Below are 26,841 nucleotides of genomic sequence, written 5' to 3' on the forward strand. Positions count from 1 at the left end.
TTTCCTTTTTCAAATTGGAGTATGGATGTTTAGTTAGCCAGATCCTGTTATAATAATTATGGGCAATAGGATGGTCCTCAGGTCTCCTGGGCCCCTTTCTGTGCTTTTATAAGGCATTTATATTGGATAAAAAGTTATTAGTACAATTATAAGAGGTCAGTTTCCAACTAGAAAAATTCCTAACATTCAAACACAGGTCTGTCTATAGAGTTTTGTATACCTCTAGCTAGTTCCTTTCCTCTTTAAATATAAAGCAAAATCAGGATACATAAAATATTTAGTCAAAACAGAATAGTGTCTGTTACAGTATAGGTAAAAGTAGGGAAACTGAGGGGGGAGGGGAAGCAGACTTTTTCCTCCCTAGAATTCCCCTCAGTCAAGAGCAGTTAGGTAGCACAGTGGATAGAATGCCAGGTCTGGAGTTGAGAAGACCTGAGTTCAGATCTGGCCTCAGGCTCTTCTTAGCTGTGATCTTGCACAAGTCATTTTACCCAATTCCCTAGCCCAATGGTTCCCAACCTTTTTTGGCCTACCATCCCCTTTCCAGAAAAAAATATTACTTAGCCCCCTAGAAATTAATTTTTTAAATTTTAATAGCAATTAATAGGAAAGATAAATGTACCTGTGGCCATCATCACTGCCCCCCCCATCACTGTAGCAACCACCAGGGGGCGGTAGCGCCCACTTTGGGAATCACTGCCCTAGCCATTTTTCTGTCTTAGGCTTGATTCTAAGATAGAAAGTAAGGGTTTTTGTTTGTTTGTTTGTTTGTTTGTTTTTGTTTTAAAAAACCAACAACTTCCCTTAGTCCTTGAAGAAGTGAATGTAACCCCATGACCTCTATTCTGAGATGCCTGTAGAATGTAATGATTCACCTTGATCTCTCCCTTCACTGGCACAATTCAGCCCTCCTTTCATTTCTTTGTTCAGTTATTACTCTTGTGCCACTAATTTTTTTCCAACTCATCTTGTTTAAGTCCCAGAAGGAAGTAGGGGAACCATCTTTCTACTGTGGCTGTTCAGTTCTTGCAGTCCTCACTCTCACTCTTTCCCTCAAGATTGTGTTTGTCCCTTTAAAAACTCTCCAGATATGACTTAAATCCACCTTTTGGCTGAAAGATTTTGCCAGTCCCAAGCAAATCTCAGTATTGAGAGGGAATGCTTGTCCTTCTGCTCTACAAATCCCAGGATGTTAGTTCATTTTCAAATGCCTAATACAGTTAGATTCCTCTTTGTACTCTAAAAACTACTCTTAAAAAGCAAGAACTCTAATACTCTTTTGAAAAACTGGTGCTACAAGAGCAAATATGATAGAAATATGAAGATTTCTTTATCTAAAGTCACATCTACCTTGGGATTGAAGAAGGGCTAAGCATAGACATGCATGATAAAGGTAAAAAAGCAAAAAAAAAAATCATAGGAATGTGGATTTAGAGCTAAAAGAGATCTCAGAGGTCATCTAGGACAACCTTTATCAATCTGTCAGCAAGTATTTATTAATCACAATCTATTAAGTGTCTGACACTGTAAAAGGCACTGTGATCACAAGTACAAAGAATGACACAATCCCTAAGCAAAGGAGTTGATATTCTAATGATAATGAACCTGAAGCCCATAGAGGTCAGTTAGGTGTGAGTTGCAGAGCCAACATCTGAATGAGGATCTCTGACACCATATGCAGCACAGCCTCCCTATCCCTATGCCAACTCATATTTACTTTCCACATATGTTAAGAGATCATGTTTCCTATAAAAATGGAAGAACATTAAACACAATCTGGTTACCTTGGCATTATCTCTAGAGACACTCTACCCACATGATATCTTACTCTTAACTAATGTCACTTGACTTAATATCTGTGTCTCAAATTCCTGACTTTAATTACTCTTACTTCTCAGTACTGTCTGAGCCCACAGAGAACTGTATAGGAAAGCAGTTGGAGGCTCCCCCAAACTCAGGTTCAGCTACCAAGAAGGGCCACAAAAATAAAACCTCTTTGACTCCTAGAAAAGGTATGAACTAAAGACTGACCCATATGTAAGGGGAATTGAGTAGGTACTACTAAGCCAAATCTATGTTTAAGTCTGAAAAAGAATGCTATCCATTCCATGCATATGGTACAAGCCAGGGGGCCGGGGCAAAAAAAAACTGAATAGTTCTCTAATTCTTACTAGAAATGATTTTCACTGTATTATTTAGTAATTACTCATCATTTTTTGTGCACTCACTCTGTTCTAAGATACACTACAACTCAGATATAACAAAAATGCATTCTAAAATAAAAGACAAACTTTTTTTGCCTATGTGTTGATTGGATATTGGATAAAAAGTTATTAGTATAATTTAGCAAGTCCAATGTTCTCCTCCCCTGGAATAATTAAGACAAACAAATTAAGTTTGGTTTTAAAAATCAAACAAGAGTTAGAAAAAATTACAAAATATAAAATAATTTTGATTACATTAAATTAAAAAGTTTTTGTACAAACAAAACCAATGCAACCAAAATTAGAAGGGAATCAACAAATTGGGAAAAGATATTTATAACAAAAAACTCTGACAAAGGTCTAATTACTCAAATATATAAGAAGCTAAATCAATTGTACAAGAAATCAAGCCATTCCCCAATTGACAAATGGGCAAGGGACATGAATAGGAAATTTTCAGATAAAGAAATCAAAGCTATCAATAAACACATGAAAAAGTATTCTAAATCTCTTATAATTAGAGAAATGCAAATCAAAACAACTCTGAGGTACCACCTCACACCTTGCAGATTGACTAACAAGACAATATTCTTCAAAAAATGTTGGAAATTGTTTTCACATACACTTGTTGAAAAAAATAAATAAATAAAATTTAATTAAAAAAAAAAAAAAGAAAATAACTTTACTTCCTGGTAGCCAAAGCTCATGAACCATGAAAGCTCTTAGTTCATACTACATGTACTGGTGGTAGAGAGGGAAATATTTTGGAGAATATGATGAAACATTATTTCTTGAAGCAGTCTCTCAATATTTTACTGGATGTAATTATCAGAATTTGCAGAGCCAATAATAATTCAAACATAATGGAACTATTTGTTATAATTAAAATTTTCTTGGAGACTGTATATCAAATTATAATTATTCATTAGTAAAAGTTGGAGAGAGAGTTAAAGCCACTGCAAGTGTTTCTCCAGCTCAGGCTCTGTAAAACTTAAATTAATATCCAATAACTCCAAGTATTAAATTTTATAAGATTTATTAATAATAACCTGAAGTAGAAGAAATAAAAGAACAAAAGAAAAAGCCTAAGTAAATAACACGTGAGTAAAATTCTCCTGCCTGGCACTCACCCAACCTCCACCAGCCACATTCCCAAGAAAAGAGAGAGAGCAGAGCTACACAAAACTTATATCTTCCTTACATTAGTACATAATGTGAGAAGGAACATGGGAAGCTGGGAAAGAGAGTTCTGGGGAGCAAAATCCTAATTACACAGCTCCCAACCAGTTTCCGCCCAAGACACACCGGCCTAGCGCAAGTGGCTTCAAGCAGGCCAGATAAGAAAAGGCAGCAGTGTTGGCCAAGAAGAGAGAGGAGCTGGACTATTGCTTATTGACTCTGGGAAGAACAAGGTAAGTCTCAGCCCTAGAGACTATGGGCCAAAGGAAAGGAACCACCAAAAAGATGCTCACTGGGTCAGGGTGATCATGCCTGGCTCTTTGGAAACTTTCAGGAAAAGGCCACACTGGCAGCAAGCAGGGGGTAATACATCAATCACACTTTCATAAGGCACAGAGAATACAGAGGCAGAATTCAGGAATAGCTTAGGACTGTGCAGGGAGGGAAGAAGCATTGGGAAAGGGGCAGAGGAGGGAGAGGGGCACAGAGAGGCACCTGTGTAACCAAAGATCAGAGCTGGAGCACTCAGGCAACACAGACCCATAGCAAGAGGAGCAGTGCTGGGGATTTGGTGTCCCATTCTTATGGGGGGAGTCTAATTCTTATCCACAACATCTTCAGGTTAGCTCAGGGCCAACTCAGGGTGATCTAATTTACATAATGTGCTGTTGCTCTTAATGTGCATGTCTGGGCTAATCTGTTGCTTACAGACCAAGGGCAGTAGATAGGACTAAGGGAGCATTATATTGGGGCCTCGCTGGCTTCTTCTAATTTAGTTCAGTCTCAGTGTATGGCCTCAGTTAATTTATAAGGCAGATGTAAATGGTTTCTCTGCTACCATAATTTATGAGTTTGCAAGTAACTACAATCTTCTCATTACTGTTATTTATACCGGCAAATATACTTACCATATACTAATAAACTAATCATATACATACTATATTAACTGGGGGAGGGGATGGTCAGGGGAATCAGAATATGAGATAATTTCAACACAGTGAGCCTCACCAAAGAAATGAAAGTGAGAACAACAGAATGGGGATCCAATTACACAGAATTGAAGGATAATGTAGAATAAAAGCAAAAAACACTAAGAGAAAATGTGCTCACTACACAAGGAAAGCATACTGATCTTGAAGACAGGATGTATAGATACTTTCCAAATATCATAGGTTTCCCAGAAGAACATGGCAGCACAAAAATAATTATACTAAAATCAAGTAAATTGTAGGCGAAACATGCCCAGAATTTATGAACATAGAAAGTGAAATACCTATTAAAAGATTCAGTTTGCTTCCAGAAAAATATCCAAGCCTGACCACGGTGGCTAAATTTTAACAATTCAATTCAGAAACAAGTTCTGCAAACAATCAGAATAAAGACCTTCAAATACAAAGGCAATCTGAACAAGACTATTCTGTATCCACTAGAAAACATAGGAGGGAAAGGAATAATATATTCAGAACAACAATGGAGCTCAGGAGCCCATGGTGATCCATACTGCAAATATATGTGAAACATTAAACATATGAAAAAAGATGGGGGGCAGCAAGGTTGCTCAGTGGATAGAGTGCTAGGCCTGGAGTCAGGAGGATCTGGGTTCAAATCTAGCCTCAGATACTTCCTAGCTGTGTGACCCTGGGCAAGTCATTTGATCCCAACTGCCCAGTCCTTAACATTTTTCTATTTTGGAATCAATATTTTTAACAATTCTAAGACAGAAAGAAAGGGTTAAAAAAAAAGATGGACATTCAGTAATAAGGAGACATTAGAAACATTTTAAGAAAGAAAACCAAAACTGAAGATATTCTTTGCATCTTAAACACCTCAAACAGCAGAAATTCAAGAGGAGTGAATACAGTAGCCAAGGAGCACCAGAGAGACCTAAATGCACACAAGGAGACAGGGGTGCAGGTAGAAATCAGGAACATTGAGGAGGGTATTCTGGACAGAACCTGGTGGCATCCTGCCAACTAGTAAATGCTTCTTATGTAGGGTTGTATTATAGACTGGGAGGGTACATGAAAGGGAGGAAGGGTGTAGGGGATTGAGAGGAGTGATGTGCTAAGGCCAAATCAAGGACTGGCAACAGGGGAAAGTGATCCCTGAGGTTTCAGAAAGAGAAGAACTTACAGGAATGGTTGGGGAAAGGGAAAGGTTTGAAAAAGGGAGCTAGGAAAAAGATTTTATTTTGGTGGGAGGAGGTATTCCACTGATAAAAACTTTTATTAGGGAAGAGAGATGGTTTGTGAAGGGGGATGGGGACTTTTCTTGGTTATCACCTTAAGGATTTGAGGCTTTAAAAATCTACTTGCCCTACATCTGAATGGGAAGATTGGAACCCTGGCACCTGGGGGAAATGAGAGAACAAGGATCCAGAGAGGAAAGATATTGAGGCAAATGGGGAAAATCAAAGAATTAGGTGAGAGTATATATATATATATATATATATACATATATATATATATATATATATATATATATCAGTGTCTGGTTGTATAATTAGGGACTTAGTAAGAAAGGAGCCCTACCTTTGGGACAGTATCTTCTCTGAAACCTGAAATCACTGGCATTACTCTGGAAGTAAGATACAATGGAATGGGAGAATCCAAGGGGCAAATTCTACAAGGCAGTGACGGAAACTGCCTAGAACAGAGAGGATAAAATGGATACCTTGGAAGCTTTAACTGTATAAAGAACAGAGAGAAAAGAGAGAGACCAGATGATTATTGGGGACATGAATAAGAGCCTGAAGGTCTGGAGTAAACGAAGAGAAGATAGATAATGTAGGGAGTGAGAGAAATCCTTTTTGGAAAGGGATGCAAAAAAAGAAATTTTAAAAGCCTAGCTGAAGGGGCAGAGAAGAAGGGAATCTATTTGACTAACTGAGGAGAAAAAAGGGTGGGGGGAGTGGGGAAGAATTATATAACCAGATAAAAGTAGGAGAGAAAAAAGTACTAATAAGTAAAACCCCAAAGAGAAAGTATTAATAAATAAAAAGAGGGGATCAGGAGCAAGGGGAAGAGTGCCAATAGCAAGACAACCATCTTAAGAGAAAATAACTGAAGGAACATAATACGGAAGAAGAGGAAAAAAATCATAACAAAGTGAATAAGAGGAATGAACTTAAGACTGGTATAGCATTTGTATTTCCAGATTTCCACAAGTCCCTTTTGCCCTCCAAACTACTTCCTATAAGGAAAATAAATGTCTTTTACATGCAACTGATCTCACAACTCTATGAATAAAGAAAGAGAACACTATCCCTGTTGTAAAGAAAAGAATTCTAAGATTCAGAGGTATCAAATTACTAGCTTCATGACACTCAAATGAATGCTTTCCTCTCTTGAGGGAAGAATGTGCTAACTTGAAATAAATATTGCAAATACTATATGTATTATATAAATAATAATAATAAATTATATAAATAAATTACATATAATATATTATAAATATGTAAAATAAATATAAATAAAAAATACCCAATCATCTTGGAAGCTCTGCCCCCCCATTGTCAATTAATAAACTGACACTTCAGTAAACATTAATCGATTCACTAGGATTTAAATTCTGTATAAACTAATAAAATGGAATTTCTGAATCTGCAAAGCTAATGATCAGATGCTAAAGAAGAAAAAGAGATAATGATAACAATAGTTCATATTAATGTGACATTTTAAGGTTTATAAATCTTTCCTCCCAATAATCTTGCAAAGGCCGGCAGTAGGGGGTACTGAAGAGAGTGCTGGATTTGCAGTCAGAGAATTTGGGTTCACATCCTGACTTTGCCACTTCCTACCTGTGTGACTTTGGGCAAGTCATTATAACCTCTAGGCTTCAGTTTCCTAACAAAACAAGGCTGGGTAAGGTAATTTCTAAAGTGCCTTTTGGTTCTAGATCTATGATCCTATGAAAGCAAAGTAATTATGAGGCATGCCCTAAACAAAAAAGTCTTCCATCCTTTTTTATTAGAGACTAAAATTGCTTATTTTAAAGTTTAAATTGAAACAGTAAATGATGAATATAGACTATATTCTATAGCATAACTGACATTGTCAAAAAGTAGAGGATGTTAGAATATTAGACTATGACTTTGGTTTATGAATGATTAAAAGCTGGATAAATTCTGTCACTAACTAAGTTTCAGTCAGGGAAAATGTATCCATTAATTGAATTCAGTACAGTTAAAACTTAAGTAATTATATAATATACAATTTGTGGTAGAAGACATTAACAACAGACTAGGGAGGAGATTTTAAAAGTCGAGCAAATGTGCATGGGCTGTGTTAGCATACTAGCAATGGATCACTTCCAATCAAAAGGCAGTAGAGCATAGGAGTGAGAGGAAATGGAATTTAACTCCTGGGCCCATTACAGGATTAGTGAATCATCTGGCCCGCCTCAAGTGCAGTGACACTGGCAAGATATTAAGTCCAGGACAAAGCAACAACTTACCTTTATAAAGCTGCACTGATACTTGTACCGGCCCCCTAGCACATGAGCTTGTGAGTTGGTCCAGGAGCCTACAAGAGCCCACACTATCTGGATCTCCAAGGAAAATGGTATGAGACAGCACGAGGTACAATTTTTAGCCTGTAGTGAGGAAGTTATCATTATTTCAGTGGAATTGCCAAGAATCTGAGTAAACATGACATCATGAGCAATATTATATTAACAGCTGCTGGTACTCTACATATGAGATTCTTAGCCAGTGACCATTAATTGGACAGACTATGGGGAAATGGAAGAGCATCAATCTTGACATTCTTCTCTATCACAGAAACTAAAAAAGGGAAGTTTCAGTTCATTATGAAAGTGGCACATGAGTTCCCCTTAGAGAAACAAATAAAGAGTTAGCGGCAACAAGAAATACAATTTCATGGGATACTTTTGACTACCTCATGTTGCAGTGTTCAAGATAAACAGTTACAAATAGACTAACATGAAAACAACTTTAATTTATGAACTAATATTGTGCAGAGGATGTGTTAGCCAATCAGATTTGTTATGTACCAGACAACATGCTAAGGGCAGAGAACAGTCTCTGTTCACAAGGAGTTCATAGTCTAATGGGGGAAACATCAAAACAACGATATTCCTACAATATATACACAATATAGGTCAAGCTGGAGATCTTGTCAGAGGGAAGGCTTCTTAAGAGAAGGTAGAACTTTGGTGGGAGGGAGAGAGTTCCAGGCATGGGGTCAGGGTAAGCCGGGGAAAATGCCCAGAGTTGGGAAAGGGAGTATCTTGTCTGAGAAATAAGAAGGCCTCTGTCATTGGGACCTCAGAGTACATGGAGGCGCACAAGGTGTAAAAAAAACTAGAAAGTGAGGAAGGGGCCAGGTGATGAAAGACTTTGAAAATCAAATAGGATTTTATATTTGATCCTGGAAATAATAGGAAGTCATTAGGGTTTATTGACTAGCAAGAGTGGCTTAGTTAGATCTTAGCTAAAGGAAGGACAATTTGGCAGCTGGATAGATGATGAACTAGAATAGGGAGAGATTTGAGTGAGGGAGACCAACTGTCCCGGTGATAGCAATAATCCAAGGGTGAGGTTATGAAGGCCTGCCCTGGGCCAATGACTAAGTGTAGAAGAGATATATTTGAAAGATGTTACAAAAGTAGAAATGATAGGACTTGGCAAATGATAGAGGTGAGAGTAAAGAGTCAAGTTTGGCACCTAGTTTGCAAACCTAGGTGACTGGGAAGAAGGGTAGTAATAGAGAAGTTAGAAGATGGGAAGAGGGTTTAGGGGAAAGACAATGAATTCAGTTTTGGATGTGCTGAATTTCAGATGACAGGACATTCAGGAGGTAAAAAAACATAATGAAGACCTAATGAAATCAGCATAACATTTTAATCTTCTTTGACTTCAATGGAAAGGAAGACAAAAGGGAGAAAAAAAATGTCAGAAAACCTGGTTTTAGAGTAAAAAAAGAGAAAGGTCAAAGAAACATGGACTACACAGAAACCTAAAAAATGAGAATAAAAATGAGATGACTGTGCAAGTGAAGGTTACTCCCACCTAACCTATTTAATCATGTCACACACACACACACACAGAAATGGATAGAAAAAATACTGACATAGAACAGGGCCATTTCTTAAGTTTGGTCAACATAAGCCACCTTGTAATTCAGATACAATAGAGAGACTAAGTGTTTAGAAATCAGAGTTGGTCTTCTTGCCAAATGGGAGATAAATAGTAGCCAATGCAATAATGCAATACAAATATGATAACAATAGCAATAGTGGCAGCACCTTGAATTCATATAAACATTAATGTTTTCAAAGCATTTTACATGTTAATATGATCCTCTTAGCAATTCTGTGAAGCAGGTGCTACTTATTAGAATTTTACAGATGGGAAAACTGAAGCTGGGAGAGGGTCAGTGATTTGCTTAGTGTTACCGAGTTAGTAAGAGCCTGAGGCAGAATTCAAATTTGGGGCTACCTGACTCTTAAGTCCAACCCTTTCTCCCCTGCACTACCTAGCTGCCCTTCTATTACAAATTTCAGAATATAAACTCATTCATAAAATCTCAATCCTGAGGATGGTGTGAAAGTGATCAGCATTATAACCTCATAAAATAAAGAAGCATGGCAGAGAAAAACTGATTTATAGAAAATTCAGTAAGAGGCCCTTTTAAGCAAGATTATAATGAAATGGTTTAAGCGTGAAACCAAGATTCTGGGAAGATGGCAGCTTAGAAGCAGCAAGGCTCCAGACTCTCCAGACTCCAAGGCTCTGTAAACCCTTCAACACCGATCAAGGACAAAGGGCTTTGAGAGGACAGAAAACCAAATCTGACAATGGAACAGAGCTGGGGGATCCTCCTGCTAAACCCAACTTAAAAGGTACATGGAAAAAAAAAGCCTGAATTCTTGAACTGTTGGGCTCGAGGGGAAAGGGAAAAAGGAAGATCCAGGTCCCCTCCCACACCTAATCTGCCAAATCTCCACAGATCCTGGAATCTCTGGGCGGGTAAAGGTGCTAGTCCAGAGGGAGTGCCTCACTGGCACAGCTGTGCTAGACTCAAGGCTTTGATCACAGACAACAGGGAGGTAGCTGGAGGAGAAGCTCAGAAAGGAAGACCAAACACTCCCTTGGGGCACATCAAACTGCAAAAAAACTTCACTCTAGCTAAATCTTATCAATACAGCAGATAAGAAGTTTTCAGAGGGCAGGGAAGCCCCAACACCCCTCCCCTATAGACTGCAGTGAAAGTAGCCGAAATCACATCTTTAGCTTTTACTACCAGCTGGGGAAGATCTGGCCTCAGGGCCCACTAATCTAGTGAGTCAACAGAGCAGAGAAGAAGCCCTTCCAGGACCGAATAGCTCAAACCCACAGATCCAGCAAATAATCAGAGGTCCAAGATTATAGCCAATTACGGGGGGGGGGGGGGAGGATAAAACATGAGTAAACAACAGAAAAAAGAAAAAAGAAATTACAATCAACAGCTTCTATCTAGGAAATGAACAAAGAGCAAATGGATCAAAGGAGGACCAGGAAACTCCAAGAAAAAACACAGAAACTCCAGCAAATTGGACACAGGCTTTGGAAGAACTCAAAATTCAGTTAACTCAAGAACTCAAAATTTAATTAACTCAAGAACTCAAAAAACAATCAAGAGAGGCTGAAGACAAATGGAAAAAGGAAATACATAAACTAAAAAAAGAAAACAGTGTCTTGAAAGCCAAAACTGACCAGCCTAAAAATGAGGCAAAGAAGGTGAAAGATGACCTGCAAAGAAAATCAGACCAGAAGGAAAAGGATGATCAAAAATCCAGGGATGAAATTTAATTTTTAAAAATTAGAATCCAACAACTAAAAGCAAATGACATCACAAGGCAGCAAGAATATATAAAACAAAATCAAAAGAATAAAAAATGTGAGGAAAATATGAAACATCTCATTACCAAAACCTCAGATCTGGAAAACAGATCGCAGAGAGACAATTTAAGAATTATTAGACTACTGGAACATCATGACAAAAGAAAAAGCCTGGACATCATCCTACAGGAAATTATACAAGAAAACTGCCCCGACATCCTCGAGCAAGAGGGAAAAGTAGAGATTGAAAGAATCCACAGATTACCTGCTACATTTAATCCACAACTGACAACTCCCAGGAATATTATAGCCAAATTCAAGAACTACCAGACAAAGGAAAAAATATTACAAGCTGCTAAGAGGAAGTCATTCAGATACCAGGGAAGCACAGTTAGGATAACACAGGATATGGCTATATCTACACTGAAGGACCAGAAAGAATGGAATATAATATTCTGGAAAGCAAGGGAACTGGATCTACAACCAAGAATCAACCACCCAACAAAAATGAGTATATCCTTGCAGGGGAAAGTATGGTCATTTAATAAACTGAAGACTTCCAAGCATTCATAAAGAAAAAACTAGACTTAAATAGAAAATTTGATGTCTAAACACAGAACTCAAGAGAATCACCAAAAGGTAATTAAGAGAGCGGGGGAAAATTTTTTTTTAAGAAACCCAATAAGTTCAAATGATTTGTATCCCTATAAGAAAAGAAGATATTGGTAACTCTTAGAAATTGTTATTATCAACAGGGTAGCTAGAAGTAGTATACTTAGAGGAAACAGTGATAAACTGTATAGGATGAAATGTCAAGATATATGTGTATGTATAAATATATATAAAACTAGAGGTAAAAAAAGAGGATAATATTATTTGAAATGGGAAAAGAGACAAAATGGAGTAAATTTATATTCCATTAAGAAGCCCATGGTGGGAGCAGGGGAGAAGACCAATACACTGTAAGGGTTAAGAGGTTGGAGACAGGAAATACTTTATTCTTATGTGCATTGAAATTAACTCAAGGAGGGAAGCACAATCAGATCCATTGGGGCAGAGAATTGATTTGTGCCCTATAGAGAAGTAAAAGAGTAACAAATGGACTAGTGGGGAGGGAAGCAATACGACGGAGGGAGAGTGTAGGGGGTAGCTTTAAAAAGACCATAAAAAAAATAAGAGGGGAATAAGAAGGGAGGGAGGGAGGAGAAAGAGAAGTAAAATAAGGGAGGGGAGTAGGGGGACTGATTAAAAACAAAACACTGGTGTAGAAAGAAATAATGAAAGAAGAAAAGACAGGACAAGGAGATGGAATCAAAATATTGGAAAATACACAGTTGATAATCATAACTCTGGATGTGAATGGGATGAACTTGCCCATAAAATGGAAGCAAATAGCAGAGTGGATCAGAAACCAAAATCCTACCATATGTTGCCTACAAGAAACACATATGAGGCAGGTAGACATACATAGGGTAAAAATGAAAGACTGGAGCAAAATCGCTTGGGTTTCAACTGAGAAAAAAAAAAAAAGAAAAGAGTTGCAATCATGATATCTGACAAAGCCAAAGAAAAAATAGATCTGGTTAAAAGAGGTAGGGAAGGTAATTTATATCCTGATAAAAGGCAGTAAAGATAATGAAGAAATATCAGTACTCAACATGTATGCACCAAATGGTATAGCATCCAAATTTCTAAAGGAGAAGCTAGTGGAGCTCAAGAACGAGAGATAGTAAAACTATACTAGTGGGAGACCTAAACCTTCCTCTATCAGATCTAGATAAATCAAACCAAAAAATAAATAAGAAAGAGGCAAGAGAGGTAAATGAAATCCTAGAAAAATTAGAGTTAATAGATATGTGGAGCATAATAAATAGGGACAAAAAGGAATACACCTTCTTTTCAGCTGCACATGGTACATTCACAAAGATTAACCATGTACTAGGGCATAGAAACTTGGCAAAAAATGAAAAAGAGCAGAGATAATAAATATAACCTTTTCAGATCATAATGCAATAAAAATAATAATTAGTAAGGGTACATAGATAGGCAAATCAAAAATTATTTAGAAATTAAATAATATGATTCTTCAAAATCAGTTAGTTAAAGAACAAATCACAGAAACAATGAATAATTTCACAGAAGAGAATGACAATGATGAGACATCCTACCAAACTATGTGGGATGCAACCAAAGCAGTACTCAGGGGGAAATGTATATCCTTAAGAGCATATATTAACAAATTAGAGAAGGCAAAGATCAATGAATTGGGCATGCAAATCAAAAAACTAGAAAGTGAACAAATTAAAAATCCCCAGATGGAAACTAAATTAGAGATCATAAAAATGAAAGGAGAAATTAACAAAATTGAGAGTAAAAGAACTATTGAATTAATAAATAAGACCAGAAGCTGGTACTTTGAAAAAACAAATAAAATTGACAAAGTACTGGTCAATCTAATTAAAAAAAGGATAAACATGAGCAGACCTGTGAGCTGATCAAAGATTTGGGAGACTTGATCAGAGTAAGAAGAATGGCTACAATAATGTAAATAAAAGCCACACAAAGACAGCTGAATTCGGATCAAATGCAAAGACTATCTTGGTTTTTGAGAATAGATGATGAAATACAGTTCACTTTTATTAAAAGAGAGGAGGTGACAAATATGGAGTAGTATGGAAAGATAAGGAAAATGACGCAGAATAAAGTAGCAGTGCTAAGAAAAGAGAAACAAATACTGCGACAATGTCCATGGAATGATCAGTTCCTTAACAGCAGGAATTGGATGTCATAAAATTTCAAAGAATAAGAATGGTCCCAAAGAGCTAAGAGAAGACACAGCCCCCTCATCTCTTTGCAGAGATAAGTGGTCCATGTCCATGGTGAGGTGGAACATTACATATGCTTTCAGACTTTGTTGATGTGCTGTTCAGTTTTGCTAATTTTTTTATCCTCTTTTTTATTAAAAAAAAATTGTCTTATGGGATGACTTTCTGGGAGGGGGAAGAGCAACAAGGGAAATTTTGTTGCAAAAATGATGTGGTTTTCATGTTCATTGTTTGTTCTTAGGTGTTTGTTTTTTTTTTTTGGTTAAAGGGCTGCCATCTTTCACTTTATTTCCTTCATCAGTCGATAGAGCACTGGGCCTGAAGTCAGGATGACTTAAGTTCAAATCTGACCTCAGGCACTTATTAACTGTGTGGCTCTAGGCAAATCACTTAATCTCTGTATGCCACAGTTTTCTCAACTGTAAGTGAGGGTTAATATAAATAGCACCTACCTCCCAAAATGAGATATTTGTAAAACTGCTTAGGACAATGCCTGACATGCAGTGGGTACTTAATAAATGCTTGTTCTCTTCCCAAGTCAGAGTACTTAACATGATGCCACACTAAGGCAAACCGAGTACCTATTTAACCTCATCTGAAATATTGAAATAAATTCCTTTTAGTGGCACTAACTTCTATACAAGGAGTCCTTTCTTATCTAGAAACTCTATATGGGTAAACAGGACTGATTCTGATGGTACCCTCTACACATATCCAAATGTTTTATTGAACTGACAAAGTTAATTCGGTCTCAAGTAAGTAGATTAATTCCCTCATTACCTGTTCATTATTCATTACACTGCAATTCTTGGTGAAGATCTTGACCCAATTTCCTCTTCTGAATGGCTCTGAATTACCTACGATGCCTAGATACAGAGGTCTGGGTGTTCCACTCAGTGTCTTATAGAGCTCTTCCCGCAAATTGTCACACTCTCTGTTCTCTATCCTGTAAATGCACATGGGAAGAAGATCAGAGTAGAAATTTAAGAAGGATGGTCTGGGAAATTAATTGATATGCACCTTGATGATGGTTGCAGACCATTCTTTCTCCTTTCCTATTCTGCTATTCAGCAAAAGTTGAGGATTAATGGATAAAAAACACACAGTAGTGATAACCTTAGCATTGTCTAATGTCTTGGAAGAAACAATATACCCTGTCCAGAGGGAGTGACCCTGGAAGTCTTTTTTGTGGTTTTCACACTCAGAATGGAGATGATGAAGAGTCCTTTCTCCCTCTCTTCTCTGAATCTCCAAGCCTTTAGGAACATACTTTTAGCTAGAGCAGAAATATAACGATGAAAGCAATGCTGGAGTACATTACCTGAATGTGCAACCAGTCATCATGTTCATTCCGAATTGTACTTTCTCTCTATTCACAGAGCAACTTCCATCACTGTGGCTCTGTGAGATAGTCATCTGTGAAGATATGGAGTGAAGGTCAAGGAAAAAACAAGGAAAGAAAAGTAGAAAATAATGGAAAATATGGAATCTGCTTCTCTAACAGAACTTATGCCTGATAAACTTCAGACTTTTCAAAGGACTCAATTTTGTCTTTCTTCTTCTTAATTCATTAGATTAATCAGAGTATGATATTTTCAAAAAACACTTAAGTCACCCACTAACATATAAATGGTCCAGTCAAAAAAAAGCATTAAATGTATACCTTTATCCAACCTACGATATGTCTCAGATCTTATGGTTGGCCCAGTATTTCACTGGAGATATCTGACTAGACAACAATCTAGCAAAATCAATAGATAAAAACTAGATAAAAACATAAATGAGATAAGAGATCTGAGACATTTGAAGAAGCCAGAAAATTGACAATAATAGAATTTCCTTTTGTTCTTTAGAATTTCTGGATTGCCTTAATAAAACAAAACTTTACTCTGAGGAGGATACCGTACCACTGGAATTACCTTGTAAAACCAGGAGAGGCTTTCCAAAAATATAGCCAGGATTTCCACTTCTTTCCAAAGAGAAAGACTTTTTTTGCTGAAAATCCTATAAGGAAAAAAAATAGTAAATCATGGAGAAAAATTAATTAGGAACTCTTAAAAAACAAATCTCCTGGGGGCAGCTAGGTAGCTCAGTGGATTGAGAGCCAGGCCTAGAGACAGGAGGTCCTAGGTTCAAATCCAGCCTCAGACACTTCCCAGCTGTGTGACCCTGGGCAAGTCACTTGACCCCCATTGCCTACCCTTACCACTCTTCCACCTATAAGTCAATACACAGAAGTTAAGGGTTTAAAAAAAATTAAAAAAAAAAAACAAATCTCCACAATTTTAATGCTGAAATAAGCTTTGGCTAACATCTTCAGCAGAAAGTATGGTGGATTAGAAGACAGGAGTCTTAAATCTAATTGCTCATACCGATAGAGCATATTAAGGTGAGGTAAGCCCTTTTCATATGTTATCTCAATTGAGCCTCACAATCACCTTGTGAGGTGATTACTATTATTCCCATTTTATAGGTAAGGAAACTGAACTTGAGAGAGATTAAGTGACTTGCCCAAAGTCATAAAACAAGGAAGTATCCAAGGCAAAAAGTATTTGTATTTCCTTCTTGGATTTCAATCCCATTTGCTAATTACTACAAAAGAAGTCACTTCAACCTTTCTGAGCCAAGAGGAGGGGGTTAAACTCAGTGGCTTCTAAATTCCCTTATTGCCCCAAATCTACTACCTTATAAATCCACCAATGATCTTGAGGCAAGGAAAAATAAAAACCATATTTCAAATAATTGGAGATTTGTCCAGTTTCCCTGATCCAAAGGAATTAAAAGATAACTGAACTGTAGATGTGCAATCATTCTGTAAATATTATCTGAGAAGAAACATTGACCTTGGAATTTCCCAAGCTGTTTCTAATGATGGTGGGAGTTCTTCCCCAGTGAGGTATGAAGGTTCCACAGGAGCTAGTTAGTACTTGTAAAGGAACAATACAAGGATAAGAGATCCAAAGGGTTCAGAAAGCATAGCCAGCTAGGGAAAACTCAAGAGGTACTAACTTGGGAGACTCAGTAAAGGCAAATAAATACCATGATGACTACCTAGAACCAATGGAAAAAATGGGACATTTCTTTGGGTGTAGCTCAGGAGATAATTGCTGAATTGAAAAGAGCTCCAACCTAGTGGCAAGGAGTTTTAGCTCTGACAGAAAAGAACCATAATTTTCCAAGAGAGTTCTGTCTGGACCTGACATTAGAAATAGGCAATCCAGTGAGCAAAGACTATGAGAGCTTAGAGAAAATTCTTACAAAGCTAACTAGGAAACACTGAATATGCATACTTTTTGACTTATCTCAACTCTATGCTCTGAGATTACTTCAATTTTATAGTTTAAAAAATGTGGTTAAGGGTGGCACCAGAGAAGAGCAGGGACAAAATATCAATAAATATTGTCTTTAGAGAAATCTTATTTATCTCTGAAGAGGGAAACAGTGTTTGCCCCTATGGAGAGGAAATTTTTGTTTGGAGATCATTCTAGGGAAGATCTGTTTCATTTCAAACAATATTAACTACCAACCATTGATTTCTACTGAAAATTTCATGTTTCCTTATTTTTTGGAGAAGGCACTGAAATATTATAAATTCTCCAATTATTTAGAAGTATTTAGATCACTTTTTCTTTTATCCTCTGATGTACTTTTCCTTTAACATCTTATTGATCCTTAGTAAACCTATCAAGAAATAGAAAAATAATTCAGAAAAATCAATGAGTTTTTACCAAATTTTAATTAAAATAAAAAAAAGGTGCAGTGGTTAAAGATATTCAAAATTTAGACTAAAATGTGGTTGGCAGATTATCTCTGGACTTTAGTTACTTGGCTATCTCTCACTCCCTTAGTCAAGGATAATGGAGAACTGGGTGAAAAGATTACAAAGGAAAAGCTGAAATAGGTATTCAATTACTTCCTCCAATTTCCAAACCTTCTTAAAAGAATCTCTTCTGTTTCTTACATTTTTTCTTCCCACCAGACCCCAATATCCCAGAATGTAAGGACCTTGTTATTGAAACGTATAGTGATATGCTGTTCTAAAAAAGCTTCTGGAACTCCAGACAGGTCTGTAAAGTTGAAAGAGGCAGAGATTTTCTGGATTCCAAAAGTTCCATTAGTCTCTATGTCATAGGTAACCTAAAATGAAACAGAAGATAAAATTAGTCAAAAATATTGGAATACTCACTGAATGCAGAGCAATATACTAGGCATTAGAGGCACTGAAAACAAAGGAAAATATTAAAAAATAAGTACCTACTACAAAATACATTAGCATAAATGGTGAAGCAATTTTAAAGAGAGAATGTAACAATAACCGAGGTCTGGTTTACTGAAGGCTAGTATCATGAAAGAGGTGGTCTGAGGGGAAGATTTTGAAAAAGGAGAAGATGCATGATAGAATAAAGAGGTGTTGTATTACAAGTAGACAACATATAAAGATGAATGTAACAAAGTCATGTAAGAAGCACACTAAGCTAATGCAATTAAGATATAAATGGTGGCTAATGGTAGATGAAGGTCCTCCCTTGTACATGTAAATAGTTTGGGTTGATGAATTTGCATTTGGTATAAAAGTAATTGAGATAACCATGGTGATCTGAGTCTATTCTGACATGATCAAAATTATGCTTTTTGTTTTTATAAGCAAGTTGAGTAGTTGAAATGTGTGAATTAAATATTTAGGGGACCCTCAATCCCCGAAGACTTACCTAATAGGGATCACAGAACCATGTATCTTAACTTGCCAGCATGGCAGGTGAGATTCCTGACTGGTAGTAGTCAAGGAATGTGATGTGTAGGGACTGAAGTGAAACCCTGGCAAATTAGAAAATCTTTGGGGAAGGGTTTTGTCTGATCTTAAAAAGTTAGCTGGTAAAGTAGGCTGGGTTTCTCTGCCATTTTTTGGTTTGTGAAAGAAGCTCCCTCACTGGTGAGTCATCCCAAAGCCATCTCTGGCAAGTGGTGCAGCAATGGACCAGCAGGAGACCACACTGGGAATCCAGGAACTAAGACTTGCAACCATAGCTGGGGACTTTGGGGAGTTAGGCTGGCAACCTTTTTTTTCTCTTCACTAATAAATACTTATAAATTTAATATAAAGTCCCCAAGATTAATTTTTATTTATTATAGGAGGAATAGACACTATCTAGGCTACTACAGTAATCTATAATCATTGTGATCAGAATTTAGGTTAGGGTCTTGACTACAGAAATAGAAAGGGAGATATCTGTGAAATGTGACAGAATAATAAAGAAGACATAACTGATGGGATATGTGAGATAAATGGAAGAGTTTCAAAATACTTTAAGCCTGGGGGAAGAGAAAATAGGATTAAGTGACACTTTAGGTCAAGAAGATAATGAACCGCCATCTCTTGAGAATTTCAGTAATAATATGACATACAAGTAGGCATACCTTGTAGCTAAGAGAAGCTGAAGTACTTTTGAGAATGTAAATCAATATTTATTAGTTCTGGAAGTAGATAAAGAAACTCCAAAACTAGCTCTATACCTTAGAAACAACATTATGGCAGGTGTCTCCAACTAGTATAGGTGAAATGGGCTCTGAAGTAAGTGTTATAGGCACCTGGAAAAGAAAGAAACAACTGCCAATCAATAAAGAACACAGACCTCATCCTGGTGATGGATTATTTTTCAGATTCACATTTCATGTAGATGAGTTTTCTACCTAGAAGATGTGAATCCTCTCTTTCCCCTTGAAAGACTACATCCTCAATCAAGAATTATTCTACTTTCCTTGGAGTATTTATCCCTAATTCATGCATGGCTCATAATTCCCCATCCAACATCATACCCGTAAGTGATTTGAGACATTTCCTGTCTCAAATCTAGAGCTGAGATTTTCTCTGTCCCTTTTGATGCAACAGGTCCTCACCTGCATGTTTTGCAGATCTGTCACACCTTTTGGAACCTAAAATAATTGGAAAAGAGGATTATGAAGGTGCTCTTGGTATAGGAAATCATCAGGATCCTGCAGCAAAATTTTACTACAAGAATGGTTGTCTTCCTTACCCCAAATACCTCTACTGGCCACATACTCTCTTGTTTGTACTCCATCAACCTTATGTGGATAATAAAGCACTTAGTTCAACTAACTGTTATAATTAAAATTCTCTGGAGTATATACATTTATAATTATTTAATAAATAGCAAAAGTTGAAGTTAAAGAGACTCACATGATCACCTGGCCCTGTCTAGTTAATCTGAGTTTGCCATGCTTATCTCCACTTGTCAGCCAAAAGCCACCATGCTGGGAAAAGTCTTCAGAACAAGAGAATTCTCTTTTCTCCAACCCCTCTCTTAAAATCTCTGGTGATGTCACTCCTTCTAGGTCTCTCTGGTTAGACAGACTTGACCTCATTCCGGGCCAGAGGACAGTCTTCCAGATGTTAGGAGTCAAAGGGCACAAGAGGCAAGCCTCTTCCAGATTAATAGGAAGCCATGAGGCTTTTGGTGTCCTCCCATAGTATGCATGCATGCCCAGTAAAAGGGTGGGGCTGGTACCAACCAAAATGGGTTTTCAAAACTTTCCTTTTAAAAGAGGAAAGAAGAATATAATTTATATTAATTCCGCAAATAATCTTTATTTTGATATAAGGAAGTAGGATCTGGGACAGGGTTCTTAAACTAGGTCCAAAGTTGGAGAGATTTCAAATCTTGGATAGGAAAGAAAAATTGTATATTTATTTTCATTAACTTTTAACTGAATTTTACATTTCCTCTAATTATTTAAAAATTATTATTCTGAAAAGGCATTTATAACTTTCACCAGGCTCCCAAAAGGATCCCATGAAATGAAAAAGGTTAAAAACCCCAAGTGACTATCTCTAGACTTGGGATCACATTGAAAACTGGGATTCAAATCCTACTGAAATAAAACTGAAAATTCAACTTCAATAACTTACATTTTAGTGGTTTACTGTTCATTAATAAGAAAGAATGCATGCTTTCATTTCAATAAGTTAATATCAACATTGTTAATTGTATTTAATATGAATTTTGTTGCTATTTAAAATTGTTTTCATTGTGTGTGTGGATGATATATCATCTTTGTTTTGAGAGGTCTGCAGGCATTTAGACCACAGACCCCTCAAAACAAAGATGGTATCATCCACAGGAAATTAATAGGAAACCAATACATGGTGCAAATAAAAACATTCTTTTTTAAAATATTTTTTTCACTAGCAAGAAAGAAAAACTAGGAAATTTTTGTAGTCAGAAACATACGTATACATGTTGTAGATTTTAGAATTTTAGATTTGGAAAGGTCCTAAGAGATAAGGTTATATCATCTTTCTTGTTTTATAGTCAAGAAAATTGGGGCTCAAGAGAGAGGTTAAGCCAAGAGCCCAAATTTGTACAGTTAGTGAATAGAAGACTTGGATAAAAACTGTGGGCTTTTTTGGACCCACATTTATGCTGAATTGAACTTAATAGTAGGTAAGAATGACACATACCTTGCTCTAAAAGAACTAATACAATGATAAAAAATGGGTTACATACCTTCAAGACCATGAAGTTATGATAAGAGCTGACCCTGAGTGAAGGATCTGTGGTACAACTACTTCTTATATTGCTAAAAAAACGAATGCAGATGGTACTTCTACTTTCCAGGAATCCTTAGAACATAAAGAATTTTTTTTTAATTTTTAAAATTGATTAAGAATATTTTTCCATGGTTACATGATTCGTTCTTTTCCTTTCCTCCTCCCACCCCCCTCCCATAGCCAACAAGCAATTCCACTGGGTTTTACATGTCATTGATCAAGACCCATTTCCATATTATTGATATTTGCACTAGGATGATAGCTTAGAGCTCACTTCCCCAATCATATCCCCATCGACCCATGAGATCAAGCAGTTGTTTTTCTTTGGTGTTTCTGCTCCCACAAGAACATAAAGAATTAAGAGAATAAAAGAGAAATTATTTTAAATTTGAGCACAGTACCAAACTACCCTCAATTTACTCACTTGCAGGATTCTTTTCATTGCAAAGTCCAGTAGATCCTATTCCTAATGGCTGTTTGAATAAACTCAGTAGTGACCACTGGGGAAAGTAGATCAGAATGGGATCTCCAGCCTAAAAGAAACCGAGGAGTTCTTTGTTAGTAGGGACAAATGGCCTAAGTAAGACATAAGAGAATGGAAAATCACAGAAAAAAAGTCAAAACGCAGCTGATCCTATTGCAGAATACATGAATTGCAAGGGTATGCTGGACAAAAAGAAAACACATAGGGAGCAAATATTATCTCCATTCCAAATAACTAAGGTCCAAATAATTATTAAGAAGCCTCCATACAACCTATTGCCAATTGTTTACCTTAAAGAAAAAAAATCATAACCCTTTCCCATAGGCTCACCATATAAAATGAAGAAAAAGATGACATGGATTGAGGTACTGAGAAGAATGCTGTGGCTCCATACTGTGCCACCAAGGTTTGTACGTTGGTCTCATTAACTTTTTGAAGATGCTGGAAATAGTTCAATATTGCTTTAAAATAAAAATATTTTAAAGATAAATAAATAGGGATTTAAAGACAGAAACATCTTTTAGTAACTAGTAGGAAAGAGTTTTATTTATTTTAGGTCTGTAAATTGAGGTTTATTGTTGTTGTTTTTAAAGATTAGGGGTCTATAAGAGCTCTGTTTCAAGTTATTGGGAAAGGCAATGAATTTCAGAATTTACTTCTAAGCATATTCCAAATTCTTGGTAGCCAGAAGTTTGTTCATTGATGATTTGTAGCAAAAAATGAACAAATAAATAAATCAAGCTCAGCAAGAAAATGGCTTGCCCAATGTAAAACTACTCTTCAATAAAATTAAAAAAAAAAAAAAAAAACCTACTATCCCAAACACTATAGCAAGACAGAATTTCTTTTTATCATTAAATTATCCTTTCCTCTAAATCCTAATGTTATCTACATCTCACAGATTCATGGTTTTCTGTTGGTTTTGTCCCTTTTACTCTAGGACAGAATTCTAACATTTCTTCCAGAGTAGTGTACAACTCTGTTCTCTAGCTTTCCCAAACTTCCCTTCCTTGAAACCATCAAGATATAAGAAAAATTATTCAATGGTGTATGAAGTTAATTTCTGCTGGAAGGGAATGCTAATGATAAACACTTTTGGCTCTCTGTCATATTTTCTATGCCTTCTGAAAATATGATGAAAAAAAGAGTAAATTCCTCTATGGTAGCTCATTCTCTCTTCCTCCATTCCTGAAAATCAGAATAGAAGGGGAAAGATGTTGGGCAGGACTGGAATCTGTGAATGTTCCTAAGATTCTAGGTGTCTAAATTATCTTCAACTGGAGCATCTCTGGGGATTGATGTAGATTTATTTTTTTGCAAAATAGTAGCACTAAAATATGATACACGGTCTCCATTTCAAATTACTATTTTAGTTCTAATGCTCCTTCAATTTATTATTATAAATATAACAGCTGGAATATATTTCCACTTGTCATTTTAAGGTCTGAAAGTCTCTTTCATACATATCTTATTTGAGTTTCACAATAATCTTGTGAGGTAGATACGACAGTATTATCCTTTGTTTACAGGTGGAGAAACTAACAATCAGAGAATTAAGCAACTTGCCAATGATCACACAATTCTCAACTATCAGAACTGGGATCTTAACCCAAGTTTTCTTAACTCAAAGTCCAATCTCTGTTTAATATTCCAGGCTATTTTTCAACATGAGAGAAACTTAACCTTCCACCTATATTCTTAGGTCTCCAAGCTTTCAATCTCTCAGAAACTGCTCTTCTATATACCTTCTCTGAGTTCTAAAAAACCTTGAAGACTACTTTGAAGAAATATTTAACATAAGGTCAGTGGAAGTGACCAGATAAGCAAAATTCAGAAGCAATCAAACACATAGCATAGTGTTTAATAAGCCTAAGACACAAACAACTGAAGGGCTCCCTATTCAACAAAGAACTAAAGACAAGGGTGTTAGTAGTAGTAAAACAGTTTCTAAAATTTCCCTCCTTTCTGCCAAAATCTGCTGATCTTGAATATGTAAAATGTCTATCTCAATATATCTATAGTTTTGCTTTATTATGTTGTTTGTTGAGAAATTTCAAGTCTTGTTAATTTTGTATACTGTATTTAAAATTTATAACAGTATATTGAAAAGGCAAATGCATGGTTTAACTGTCACATTTGCCTGTAACAAATAAATGTAATACTACAGTGTTGTCTCAGATTTGGTTATATAATAACTTCAATTCTGCACACTATCTTCTTGTAGTAACACAAGCTAATGGAGGATTCGTTAAAAATGTTTGATATGCCTTTTGCACTTGCCTAAAGGTCTTAAAAGTTTTAAACCATTTATCAAGACTCCTGACCCATGGAAAATGTCTGTTAGAGAGAGGGAAGAGGGGAGAAAAAATAAAAAGTTGACTGAAAAAAAGGAAAGAAAGGAAGCAACCAAAAACATCAGCCAAAAATAATGGCAACATCCACATACACTTTGTAGTAAGAAGAGAATATTTTTAACTCACGGTTGTTCACTTGGATACAAAATTGCTGGATACCATTTACTGACACCAAATTTTTTGAAGGAAATGGGGAATTACTAAGGAAGAAAATGGAACTTTCTAGACACACCCAGTCCATTAACCTGTGAAGACATAAGAGAGTGAAAAACTTTAAAGTAAACTACTGCCTTGAAATGGCCTAAGCTTTATAATTAAATGGAAAAACATAACAAGTGTCTCTGACATGGGGCCTCAGTTCTCAAACACATAGAGAAATGAGTCAAATTTCTAAGAATATGAGTCATTCCATCATATTCAACTTACTCTCTGCTCTCCCTATATGCTCCTTCTCATTGCTCTAATAATAATAAAGATATTAAATATCTTCAGTACCTTAAGAATCTTAAATACTTTAGGTATCTTAAGTATCAAAAAATTTTGAGTATTTTTACATCATTTTCTCATGTAATAATGTAATCAATTTGACCCCCCTGCATCATACTTACCAGATTGTGCTTTCTCTTCTTTACCCATAGCCACAATCTAGGACCACGTCTGCTCGGTGCCACCTAAGCCCCATGTTCAATGCCAGTGGAGGGTCCCTCAATCTTCTGATCAATCTCCCAACCCCAACACAGTCCATACCCCAATATAAGTGTCCCCAGGGCTTGATGTTTGTTGATTTGGCAGTATTTGCTGGAGGTATCTGCACTTCAATCAGGCAAGACCGTGCCCCTGGGAGGTCAAATCTTTCCTAATGTCCTTCCAAGTTTTCTTTGGTAGAATTATAGAGATCCTGCTCTATAACCAGAGACTTTTCTGAGTGGCCTAGGGTGGTCGTCGGATGTAAAGAACGAAACAGATTGGAAGCATGGCTTGTTAGCTCAAAGTGCTCCAAGGTACAATGGAGTCACCAGTTTATTATATAGAAAGTTAAAAATTCCCTTCCCCCAAAAGCCCAAGAAAGTTTCCCACAATTACACAGAGCAGTATTTTTACCACAGTCAAAACAAAAGCCTTAGAAGCTTCAAGATGTAAATAAAACCTATGCTAAACTATCAACTATATGTGTTATCATTAAGTGAAGTCTGAGACATTTTGTTAGGACAGAAAGCCCCTGAATTTCTCAGCCTTGAAGGTATTAAACAATATTTTTGAGACCCATTAGTTTACTTTAATTCTGGGAAAAATGCCCCAGCTAAGGGTTCGGCCTTGGCTGTACCAGGCAGCTGCATTCCTGGCCAAAGGGGAACAGTGTTACCCCTCTTTCTGCTGGATTACTGAGAGCTCAAAGCTTTTTCAATAAGACTATAATGCTTTTTAAAGAAAGGTGTGAATTATGAAAAGGAGTCAAGAGAGGAATCTTGGATTTTTATCTCAGGTAACACATTCCAGTCTCAGACCTATTTTATAAGGAGAAAGGCCAACACACAGCTCTGCTGGTCTGTGTGTGGGTCCAAATAAAAATATCTATTTGTGGGAAGCCAATGATAGATAAAAATCTGAGACTCCTCTTTTGACCCCTTTTGTGATCCTTTTGATTTCTTGTTGAAAAGTATTGTGACCTTATTGAAAAGCTTTAAGTTCCTAGCAAACCTGAATTTAAAGGGTTAATTGCCCAGGAATGCAGCTACAGCCAAAGCCAAACTTTAGCAAGGGGCAATTCAACCCTGAGAAAAATACTCCTAACTTGGCTTCCTGATAAGAAGCCAGTCAAAATTCAGCCTTGGCTTTGGTCTATTCTGAAGCCGATGTTTTGTGTTTTGATGTGACATAATTTCTAACTTCTGCACATCTGCAAAGTTTCGGGGGGGGGGGTTCTTTTGTGTGAAATGAGTCTTGAAACATATATAATAAACTCCATGCTTCTGGAGCTAGAGCTGGAAGCATGAGGTAAAAGACAATTCCCTTGTCCTGTCCTTATTTCCTTATCAACTAAACTGTCCTTATCAGATTATCAGAGATGATAAAGAGATCTGGACATCTATTTGAGATTCTAATTTCTCTTAATGGCTTCCCACATAATCCCCATTTTCTTTAAATTAAAATGATTTATTACACAGGAAAACTTTGAATAATGGAAGAAGTTATAAATTGGTTATAATCATCATCTATAGCTGGATTTGATAGGATTTACAGATCAAATTGTTTGTTTATGGCTCTCTACATAGAATGACTACTTTAACCTAACTTTTAATTATTTCTGCCACTTTAAAGTTCACTTTGAGGTATTTTAAATTATTTGTCAGGGAATATGAAAGTCAGGTAACTTCCTGCCTTATC

At 36.5% G+C, this 26,841-nt stretch overlaps 1 protein-coding gene across 1 annotated transcript in view; it reads right to left on the bottom strand.

Moving 5' to 3' along the window:
* TCTN3 (tectonic family member 3) overlaps window positions 1-26,841 on the bottom strand; it is a 43,444-nt gene that overhangs the window by 10,951 nt on the left and 5,652 nt on the right. The window contains exons 2-12 of the mRNA XM_044662645.1: window positions 24,583-24,701; window positions 22,433-22,563; window positions 22,043-22,151; window positions 21,575-21,690; window positions 19,947-19,982; window positions 19,563-19,637; window positions 18,057-18,188; window positions 15,954-16,055; window positions 15,373-15,467; window positions 14,832-14,997; window positions 7,839-7,976 (exon numbers count right to left, since the gene is read on the bottom strand). Coding sequence (XP_044518580.1) covers window positions 7,839-7,976; window positions 14,832-14,997; window positions 15,373-15,467; window positions 15,954-16,055; window positions 18,057-18,188; window positions 19,563-19,637; window positions 19,947-19,982; window positions 21,575-21,690; window positions 22,043-22,151; window positions 22,433-22,563; window positions 24,583-24,701 — 1,219 coding nt within the window. The remainder of the gene's footprint in view (window positions 1-7,838; window positions 7,977-14,831; window positions 14,998-15,372; window positions 15,468-15,953; window positions 16,056-18,056; window positions 18,189-19,562; window positions 19,638-19,946; window positions 19,983-21,574; window positions 21,691-22,042; window positions 22,152-22,432; window positions 22,564-24,582; window positions 24,702-26,841) is intronic.

This window comes from Gracilinanus agilis, chromosome 2 (assembly GCF_016433145.1).
Source record: "Gracilinanus agilis isolate LMUSP501 chromosome 2, AgileGrace, whole genome shotgun sequence".
NCBI classification, from domain to species: domain Eukaryota; kingdom Metazoa; phylum Chordata; class Mammalia; order Didelphimorphia; family Didelphidae; genus Gracilinanus; species Gracilinanus agilis.